At 34.4% G+C, this 11,101-nt stretch overlaps 2 protein-coding genes across 2 annotated transcripts in view; one reads left to right on the top strand and one right to left on the bottom strand.

Moving 5' to 3' along the window:
• Positions 1 to 750, bottom strand: part of LOC107632120 — a 1,915-nt gene extending 1,165 nt beyond the window's left edge. The window contains exons 1-2 of the mRNA XM_016335780.2: positions 507 to 750; positions 272 to 409 (exon numbers count right to left, since the gene is read on the bottom strand). Of these exons, the coding sequence (XP_016191266.1) occupies positions 272 to 409; positions 507 to 597 (229 nt within the window). The 5' untranslated portion in view covers positions 598 to 750. The remainder of the gene's footprint in view (positions 1 to 271; positions 410 to 506) is intronic.
• Positions 1,453 to 5,310, top strand: LOC107634025. The gene is made up of 7 exons (XM_016337609.2): positions 1,453 to 2,699; positions 2,838 to 2,953; positions 3,060 to 3,647; positions 3,732 to 4,242; positions 4,360 to 4,516; positions 4,676 to 4,772; positions 4,876 to 5,310. Exons 1-7 carry the CDS (start codon positions 2,070 to 2,072, stop codon positions 4,988 to 4,990), a joined length of 2,214 nt encoding a protein of 737 aa, XP_016193095.1. The 5' UTR covers positions 1,453 to 2,069; the 3' UTR covers positions 4,991 to 5,310.

Here is an 11,101-nt window from a genome sequence, read left to right on the forward strand (position 1 = left end):
ACAGCATCAATCCAAACAGCAATCATTATCACTTCAATTTACAAATCCCCTAGGAACAGCGCCACTAGTTCCCACAAATTCAACCCAAACAACAAACACAAATATAATTTAAAATAAAATAAAAAATAGAAGAGAGAATACAATCAAGAGAAAGAAACAACGCAACGAAATTGAAAACACAAATGGTGTATAAATTCAGGTTGGCGGAATGAAGAAAAAGAGGGGAAAACCCTAAATTGAATTGAATGATAATTGGAGGAGATTAAAATACCAATATAACGTCTTTCGTTAGCGGCCTTGGCCTTCTCGAGCATCTTATCGAGGTCTTGTTCGACCTTGGCCTCCCACTTGAAGAGCTGGTCTACAAACAAAACGCCCAGACCCATTCCCAACACGTGCTCCCATGGATCTACAACAACAAAAACAACAACAACAGAGTCGGTGAAAAAGGAAATTTTCTAGAGAGAGAAGGTTTTAGAGGAAAAGAGAGAGGAGAATGTTAATACGGCGCATGTAAGGGAGTTTGCGGAGGGCATTGGAGTACATCTGAGTGCCCAAACCCAATAGGGCTCCGATCGCCGTCGAGCTTAGCGGCATTCTTCTTCTCTTTCTCTGTCACTACTCTCTTCTCTACTTCCCTTTCCTTTGCCTTTCTTATTCTTGGCCACTCTATATTATTACCACTTTTTTCTAATTAGAAAAAAAAAATCAATTTTAATGCACTGTTACTTATGTTAAATCACATACTTTGGAAAAAATTTTAAGTGTATTCCAGTTGTATTAACCGTTGCTTTTAATTAATATATATTATATATTTTTTATAATTTAGATCAACAGTTAAAATAACTAGAATACCAATATTCTTAATACACGTAAAACTCTTCCCTTTTTTACTTGGGTGTTTATGGATCTGGTATGTATATACGTGATGTTTATCTGTAGATATAAAGTTAATCTATAAAGTTATCGAATTATATCCTATTTACGCATTAATAAGATCAAATTGCGAATTTTGTTTAGACCGAATTGTTATTTGGACATTAAAAACAAACAACTTATAAATATATAGTAGAAGAAGGAAAAATAAAAAATATAAAAAAAGGAGGAAAAACAACAAAAAAAGCTAATTGATAATAAATGTTAAGAAAAAAAAGTTTGCATTATAGACAGTTTGCTATATATATCATAAGATGTCTATTGATTTCTTAAACTTTTTAAATAATAGTTTTCTTTTTTATTTTTAGAATTTGATCATATCACATTGTTAGCATTTTTTTCCAATATAATAAGAAATATCAATGTATTTTTCATGTCATTATATGAAATTAACTTTTCTATAACTACTAAAAATAAAAGGTGATACAGAGACAAAATACGTTTATTTTACTATTGACAGTGTAAAATATCTTTCAAACTTTCACTAATCATATGATTCATATCCCTCAAAATTATTTCTCTTTATCTCACCCAAAAAAAAAAAGCAAATAATAGACCTACCTACAAAGTACAAACCATCCCAAAATCTCAAAAACACAAAGTCTGACAAACTAATAATAGGGTATTCGTTCAAAGTTCAACCAACATATATGCAAATAACTGTCCGCCAGCATTTCCTCTAATTTTAGGCAAAAGATGCACAAGTTACAACAATAATCAAAGTAAAAAACAAACAAATTAGAAACGAAGCTTGTTTCTTTCCTCTCTAATTTCTCTCTCTTAGCTCATACCCCGTGATGCATACTAAATATAACCATAGTAAACAAGAATGAGTTACACCCAGCTCTAAATTTAACCCTTAACCCCTATATGATGTTGTGGAAGAAACATCAATTCTCCATTACTCTATATACTCTAATACCTTCGTTCTCTCTGATTCAAGCCATTCAGAGTTTTAAGAAATCTTTTATACTGAAGAGATTGAAATAAATACATCTATACTTTCAATATTATTATTGCAATGGATTACCTCTCTTTCTTATAGGGACAAATTAATATAGCCTTTTGATCCTTGCTTCATCTTTGTTTGAAGGTTTAAATAAGGATCAAAGGGGTAAGGCTAAGACAAAAAGATGGCATCATCGCAAGTTCAATTTGCTGCTCCTTTTCAATTTGGTTGTGTTTCTCCTGGTGCTGCATGCCATGAGCACATCAAGAACTTTGAACAGGACAATCTTGATGATTCTTGGGTCTCAAGAGTTTCTAGGAACAACCTTGGAACTCTTGGTTTCTTAAAAAAGAATCATGTTTCAGTCAATGAAAAAGAAGATTCTTCGCTGTCTGCGCTGATGAGCCCAAGGCACTCAGCAACAGTTAAGGACCATCATCATAATAATCATCATAATGATAATCATAAGGAGAATCCTCTAAGGTGTTCAAGTTTTGTTTTGAGGTCCTCCAAATCTTGTGCTCCTAATGATGACTCTTCATCTGTAGCTGATATCTCGCACCTCGCGGCTTCTTCTCTTGTTCGGATATGGGAGAAAAGGCTCCACCATTACAACAATGAGGCTCAGGCTCAGGTTCAGGCTCAGGCTCAGGCTCAGGCTCCAGTATCTCCGGTCCCAGGTAGCCCGCGCATTAGGGGACGCCGCGCATTCAGTGATTTGTTGTTGCAGTTTGAGAATGATCGCTATAGAGAGCTTAAGGACCTTGCATTGAGGGCTCCAGTTTCCAAGTTCACACAAAGAGGTCGCATTCAGGTATATCTAAAAAACCAAAAAAAGAGTATCGTTCCATTGTTTATTGTTCGTTTGGTACTTGATTTTATTGCAAAAGAAGCAGGACAGTGTTATGATTTTTCCATTGCAATTTGTTTCCTTAAACTACTATCAATGCAGTCAGTGCTGAAACTAAGATTGTTACAACGCGGAGTAGCAGAAGCTTTTGATCAATCAGCAATATCTAAGATGAACAAGAACAACCAACCACAAGGATATGCAATTAAGGAGATAAGGTATGACAATCCCTTATCAAATGTTTTGATATTTTGTTGCATTCATGAACATCGTGAGATCCATAAATGAACTCTATAATTGTAATTGTTTCAAATGAAAATGCAGGGAAAGATTTGGCACAGGAATTAAGCATAAATCTCCAGCCCCAACAAGAGTTTCAGATCCAGGAATGAATCATAGAAATGTATCAACTAACATGACAGAACCTAAACAGAACGCAATCTTGCAGGCTAGTTCCAATAACAAGGAATTAGATCATTCAAGTTCATATCTCACATTCCAAGGACAGAGCTTGGATTCTCAAAATGATGATGATGAAGTTACAAAAGAAATTACTATCACGCCTTCACCAATGGTTGATTCAAATGCAAATAAATCTGATCATAACGTAGAGACAAGTGAACAGAAATATTCCCCTACTGCTAATACTAATACTACTGAAGCTTGTCACAATCATACATCAGAAAAGGAGAATGGAATTAACCAGCAGCAGTATACCGAAAACTGTTACGATGAAATCGAAGAGGAAGAGGAAGAGATCGATGACCAAACCTATGATGAAGATAGTAGTTATGATTGGATCAGTCCTATTTCTCGACCTAGAAGCTACTGGGAAGAACGTCGTCAAGAATGGTATAGGGAGATGCTTGGCTATGGTTCGGACAATGACGAAATCCGCAATCTCCTTCAAAGGTACACATAATTAAACTATGAAATTCATCACTATTTTTAATTCAATGAGATTAATGCATTCAAGTACCTTGTGTATGTTTGCAGAAAAACAGTTTCCACTTTCCTTTCTACCGCCGAGTTCCGCGAGAAGATAGATAGATTAATGATGTCTCGAACTGGATCGATATCACGAACACTTCAGGGTGACGACGGTGACGACGATGACTATGAAGAGAGAAGGCACCGTCGATTAATGGAGTTTTTCAAACAGCGCCTGAATTCGAGTGGCAGTCCTCAAGAAAGTGGCAGAGACGAGGAAGCGAGAGGTAATGAAGAAGAGAAGAGGATAAATAATCATCAAGAAGGAAAGGGAACGAGTATCATTAACAATGATTCGGATCATGAATCGAGTGATTGTTCAAGTAACTCTTCGCCAACGCTTCATACACCTTCCCCTGTGAGTTCATGGAGTTACAAAGACGGTGAATTAACCGGCGATGAGTATGATAGGGTTACATATATATCATCACAACCTCAACCACCGCCTCCTCAATCGGAGTGTTCTTGTCAGCATAGGCGCCAATTCTCTTCATCCTCCTCAACTCCATCTTCAATTGTGAGTCTTCAATCTTGCATAGTTAGTTAGTTATTATTAATTAATTGAATTAGGGTTAGTAGTTAAATCTCTTCTTGATGATGATGATGGATAACATGTTATTGTTGTCACTTGTAGGAAATGGATTTCTTGTATGATATGAGAGGGCAAATGGGTCAACTCTTTCGCGAAATATCTGAGCTGAGGAACTCCATTAACAGTTGCATCACTATGCAGATGCAGATGCAGATGCAGATGCAAATGCAACAATTCAAGAACCAGGATGTTTACTCTGGTTTGTGATTAACTTTTCCCCTGTGTTTGTAACAATGTCAATAAAAGTATCTATGATATTGCAACTCATTTGTGTTTGTTAAATATTATATGTATCCACCTCTCTCAATAATTAATTAAGGAACTGATGCAATGCTTTATATGTAACATGATTTTACAGCTAAGAAAGAAGAAGAGCAGAAACTCAACGATAATACCTCAAAGAAAGGCAAATGTCGCATTTGCAATGAGAGGAAAGTTGAGGCAGTTTTTTACAGGTATTTATTTATTTATTTGCTTATTTGCCGAAACTTAGTCTTTGTTTTTTCAAAGACAATATAGATATAATATAATAATTTTGCCTATAATTTATTTTTGCAGATGTGGACACATGTGTGCTTGTCTCAAGTGTGCAAATGAGTTGCAATGGAAAGGAGAAAATTGTCCTATTTGTATGAGCCCAGTCTTTGATGTTGTGCGAGTATATGACGAGTGATGTGACAAATTCAGGAATTAGAAGAGTCTACATTAATATATACGATGGGTAGAGTCTAGCACACACTAGATGACGACTAAGAATAACTAACTATATACTAGATGTTATAGGAGTAAATCTTCAACTACAAGTTGTGATTTCTCCATTACACATATACGTAATGTATATGATTTTTTCCAGGGAGAAACTCATTTGACACCACATTGGTGTAACTTGAAAGTTTGAAGTCTAGCCTTTTTGGTTTCTTGGTTTCTTCTATGTCTATGTGTTCTCTACCTACCTTAACAAAGGGTTATTAAACATGAATTTCATTAATTTTAGAAATGTCCATTTTGGATGATTATTCAAATTCGAATAGAAGACTGAAATTGCAAGACAAAAATAGTAACATTAGGAACAACTAAAAATGAATGATTTGAAATACTAGGAATTAGAATTCACTCGAGAATTGAATTCTAGTTCTTGCTTTGAAATAACTAAAAATGAATGATTTGAATTCTTTTGAGAATTTTAATTCCCATTTTTCCTTCATTTGTAAATCAGACCAAAAAGAGTAAAGCCATATATTAGTTGAATTATAAAAGGAAAGCCTTGACCAAGTTCATGTTCATTTGAATTTTTATTATATTACGAATAAAATTGTTTTTCTATTTTTTTTTTTTTTACAAAAAGGCAGGAAGCCAAGAAGGTAAGAAAAAACAAGAGAAAAACCCAAATCAGCCCCTGACAATTATCTCGAAAGACAACGAGGCCTTTGACAAAAAAAAAACTCCAATCCGGCCCCTAACAAAAAAAAACTCAACCCGACCCCTGACAATTACCTTGAAAGGACAACGAGGCCCCTGTGCCAACAAAAAATTAATGTTATTTTTTTTGGTACAGGGACTAATCAGTCCCAAAAAAAAATTATCAGGGGCCGGATTTGGTGTTTTTTTTTTTTTGGGTCTCGTTGTCCTTTTGAGATAATTGTCAGGGGCCGGATGGAGTATTCACTCAAAAAACAAATATTAAGAGTTTGTGAAATTATGTAGATAACTCATGATCATATATATATGAAGACGATTTCTAGTGTTATGCTAGGGTGAAGTTGGTGTTCTAATTTGGTGAAATTTAATATTCTAATTGAATTTGATTCAATAGCTATACTAGTGGTGTATTGGTTGTGCTTCAAAGAGGAAAATTTGCGTTTTACAGAGTTAAGTCCCACTTTAATACCTGAGATTGACGAATTGCATTAATTTAATTCTTGAGATTCTAATTGCATTAATTTAATCTTTTAAATTAAAAAAAATGTATCATATTAGTCTTTTTCTCTTTTTCCATCACCGAAGCACTGACATAGCCAATTTTTATCACGCTGAACACAGTAACGAATAGATAATATGTGTAATCATTTATATTTACTTTATCTATTATTATTTGTGATTTTTTTTTTGTGTATGTCTTTCTATTTACTAAACCAAACATTTCAAAAAAGAAAGAAAAAATCACCCCGATAAAGTGATCACGTTTTAACAACAACTCATGCTTATATAATAAATAATAGTTAAAGTTAAGAGAGGCAAGTTAGTAACACTTATCTTTTAGTGTGCTCATGACACGCTAAAAATTGGGTTGTTACAAAAACTATTGCTGACTTCCTGTAGAGCTCCTTTCTCTAGAACTTTCCTTCCCTTAATAATGTTGCGGCAGCCCCACTATGGGTTGATCTCCACCTTTGCTTTCATGAAATTTGAATATCTATAGTACTTACTGTGCAAAATTTTGGCAACTAGAGAGTTAGGTCTTGCTAAGGGTCTCCAACCTTACTTTGCTAGTATTGCTAGGTTGAAAGCTTTTAGATATTTGAAATTAAGACCACCTTCTTCTTTTGACCTACATGAAATCCTCCACCCGATCCATTGTATTTTTCTTTTTGAGTTCCTTTGTTCCTACCAGAATTGCATAATTGTTCTTTAAAGTTCTTCAATTAAGGTTTCCAGGAGCTTAAAACAACTGAGACTATAGATCGAAATTGCTATAGCCACGACCTTGATCAACACTTGCCTTCCGCTTGTCGATAGTAGCGTTCTCTTTCAGTGACTCAGCTTTTGACACACCTTATCCTTGATGTAGTGAAAAGTAACCTTTTTTTTTTTATCTCTGAACCACCGCCGATAGTCCCAAGTATTTGTTTTGGTTACCAAAATGAGGAATTTAAAGAATGTGTGCTAGATTATACCCCACCCCTATAGGTGTGTTTTTACTGAAGAAGATCGATGATTTGTTTAGATTTACCTTCTGACCGCTGAGCTCCTTACACACTTGTAAAATCTAGATTAGATTCTGACACTTTTCTTCCGTAGCCTTGCTAAAGATAATTGAGTCATCTGCAAGGAATAAATGGCTTATCTTCGAGCATTTCTGATCCAGTCTTAAACCGGATATTTGCCGCCTCTGCTCTCCTCTGTGGAGCAAATGGTAGAGACTCTCTGCACAGAAAAGAAAAGGTAGAGAGATAGAGGATCATCTTGTCGTAACCCTTTACATGGCCTAAAATAGCCATGAGATTGACCATCCACAGTAACAGAGTAGAAAACTGTCGTACTCAATTTTTCACAAAAACCTAACTTCCTCATCACCGCCCAGACAAAATTCCATTCCACCCTGTCATACTCTTTACTCATGTCAAGTTTAAGAGTAAAATCATAATCACCATACTTCTTGCTTTTAAAAAAACTACATAAATTTATGAGTAATTAAGATGTTATCACTAATCAATTTTCCTTTAATAAAAACACTCTGTGAGTCACTAATGATTCTATTCATCGCTCTTTGAAGTCTATGCACCAGAATTTTCAAAATTATTTTGTAAAAGACAGAACTGAAGCTGATCCGCCTAACTTGTTTCATGCTACTAGTATTCAATACTTTTGGAATAAGGCAAATGTGTGAATGGTTAAAAGCTTTAAGAATTTTACCTCAAGAGAAGAAATTTTTTACTGCCTGAACCACATCTCCTTTTATTGTACTCCAAAAAAATTAAAAAAATTTTCTAGTGACCCTCATCCCCAGGAGCTAAAAATGGGTTAATGGAAAAAGTTGCTGCCTTGATCTTCTCCTCTGAAACAGTTCTGGTTAGTGCTTGGTTGGTGTTTGAGTTAATTTTGTTTGATATGCCATCTAGCTCTGCATTTGGGTCCTTTGGTTGACAAGTAGCAAAAAGGTCTTCAAAATACTGCTGGGCTACTGCTGCAATATCACTCGGTTTAGTCACCAACTCTCGCTCACTATTCTCTAACTCCTGGAGTTTGTTTTTCCTATTCCAAATTTGACATTTGGAATGAAGAAACTTGGTGTTTCTATCACCCCATTGCAACCATTGTATTCTAGACTTCTCTTTCCAATGCATGTCTTCTTGCTCAATAGCTTCATTTAGTTCCTCTAAAATCCGAATTGCATTTCTGTTTGCTTGCTGCCCTTTTGCAGCTTCTGTCTCGATCTGGATTTTGAGGTTGAGAATGTTTTGGTGTGAGTTGAAATAGGAGTGTTTCTGCCAGTCTACTATTTTATGCCCACAATGTTTCAAATTTTCTGCTAGTTCATACATTGGAGAGCCAGTAATATTAACAGATCATGCATTTTTTTTTACCAAATTAATGACTTTTTTCATTTTTGCATCATCTTTCTTGAAAGCAAAATCTCTGCTTTACTCTTCTTCCCTCCTTACCCAAACATAGCATTAAAGGTCTATCATCTGAGCCCGAATTATCTAGGTACATCAAAAAACTCAGGAAATTCGGTTCTCCAATAAGTTGTCACAAAGCCCTATCAAGTCTTTCTTTAATTAAATTACATCCAAACTGTTTGTTATTACAAGTGAATTTGTCTCCCTCAAAACCAATATCCATTCCTCCAATACTTGCAAAATTATATTGAATTGTGATTCCCTTACAGATTCTTCAATGTGCATATGAACTCCAATAACCTCCCAGTTTACACTAGTTTGCTGATCTTCTATTTTGAAGTGAATAAAAAAACATCACTATTCAAGATCTTAACATTAATTCCATCTCCCCAAGTTACCACTAATCCACCTGATAGATCTATTGGGTCAACCGTGAATACTGAATTAAAACTAACTCTCTTTAGAACTCCTCCCATAGTTGAGGAATTGTTCTTTGTCTCACACAAAAACAAAACCTCGGGGAATAGAATTTGTAAATCCCTTTTATGTTGTGAACTATCAGGGATTTTTTCAAACTACGACAGTTCCACATCATCATTTTCATCCCTCCTTGGGTGCTAGTTGACAGGTAGCACCCTCTCCTTCAGAATTCTCCTCCATATTCTCCTGACAATGTTTTTGTGCTAGAACATCCCCTTGTACCTCCAAACCTCCTTTTGACTTCTGTAGCAGGTTTATGAGAAAATTTGTTCTAGCTAACTGTTTTAGACTTTGCCGTTTACGTTCCCCCTTCCCTTCTACCTCTTCAATGGCACCAAATGAGAAAAAGGTTTCTGCAACATTGTCTTGCGCCGTGATAGCCGCTATCTTATGAGTGTTGTCTTTGCTTCCTGAAGGTTTCTCCCATTCCTTACTCCCCCCTTATTTCCTCCCAACTCCAACAATTTTATTAGGCTTTGGACTTCTTCCTCTTCGCTCTACTGTTGAGAATTCTTTTCTTGTAATAAAAGAGTAGAAAATTATCAAAGTAGGTTAACTGGGATTGGCTTCTTTTGTGTTGGGATGTCCTATTTTCTTGATTTTAGACAGTTATAATTGGTGTTTTCCTTCTACTTTTCCACTCTTCTTCTGAACTGTTCTGCTCTTAGCCATGCACCCCACCCTTCTTCCACCACTTCTCCCTTCGCCACCTTCTCTAGATGATCACTATAGTATCTGACTTTGTGACCCAAATAGCCACAACAATAACAGAAATTATCGATCCTTTTATATTTGAGATTCAGATCAATAATTGTATTATTACTACTTACGATCTTCATAACTCTTCTCAAGAGTTTTGTGATGTCTAGCATTACTTGGTTTTTTAAGATTTAAAACTCTTTTCCCCTCGTAACGAAAATACCCACATCCATCACTTCTCCTATCGATTCTCTAATCGTTTTGCCTAAACTTTTGGTCTTGCATTGCTCTGACAATCTCCAAAGTTGAATCTAGATAGGTACAAGGCCGAATTATTTCTTCTCATTTATACTTGAATCATCCTTCCATTTTTACAAATTCAAAATGTAATTCTTAAACAACTACAGAGTCCCTTTCTTAATTCTAATCACATCAATCTCATCATCAAAGAAGAATTGAAACAAATTACCTCTATGATCCTAAAATCTGAAACCCTTCGATTGCCTCTAAATAGCACTCATCAGATGTTCTATCATGCTTTTTGTGCATTTTTCCAAACCTTTCTTGATGTCATCATCTTCAAAAGAGAGTATCTAACTTTCTTCAGGCTCGATCTGTCTCCTATTCTCTTTTTGAGAGACAATAAACGCTGCCATGGTTGACTTTATGGTATTCAATGTGTTGACTTACAAAAAAAGAATTGCTAGAAACCAGTAGAAAAAATCCCAGTCGTAGATTCCAGCTCTTGTTTTAATTATTGTCTTAACAACTAACATACTACATATATTTTTTTATTTTATGTACATCTCTGTCTTTGTTACGTATGTTTTGGTGTTTAATAATATTTAGGAGACAATAAAAATCAGTACAAATAATTAAAAATTATTTTATTTAGTATTTATTAATTATTATTAGAATAATTATATAATTTTAGATATAATAAATATATAATTATAAATGTTATGAAAAATATAATTCAATCAATAAAAAAATAATTTATTTTTCTTAAAAAATGGATAAAATTAACATTAGTTAACACAAAAAATTTAAAATGGATTAAAGAGAAAATTTTTTAAAAGTTATAAAAGAAGAGAATATATATTTTACAAATAAAAAAAAGTGTCATTTTAATATCTCTCAGAAGATGAAAGTACAATTTTCTTTTAAAATTATTGTTATTCTACAAACAGAAGACAATAATTAAAACTTATATCTGAAGAGAGAAAAAAGATTCTATTAAATATAGAAATGCAACCAGAAGAACG

The sequence above is a fragment of the Arachis ipaensis genome, chromosome B03, assembly GCF_000816755.2.
Source record: "Arachis ipaensis cultivar K30076 chromosome B03, Araip1.1, whole genome shotgun sequence".
In the NCBI taxonomy this organism is placed as follows: domain Eukaryota; kingdom Viridiplantae; phylum Streptophyta; class Magnoliopsida; order Fabales; family Fabaceae; genus Arachis; species Arachis ipaensis.

Bases quoted from the DNA above. Each gene is read 5' to 3' on its own strand.
- LOC107634025 (XM_016337609.2), top strand. From the start codon at position 2,070: ATGGCATCATCGCAAGTTCAATTTGCTGCTCCTTTTCAATTTGGTTGT. The intron at 2,954-3,059 runs GTATGACAATCC...ATGAAAATGCAG, and splicing joins TATGCAATTAAGGAGATAAG to GGAAAGATTTGGCACAGGAA. The intron at 4,243-4,359 runs GTGAGTCTTCAA...TGTCACTTGTAG, and splicing joins CCTCAACTCCATCTTCAATT to GAAATGGATTTCTTGTATGA.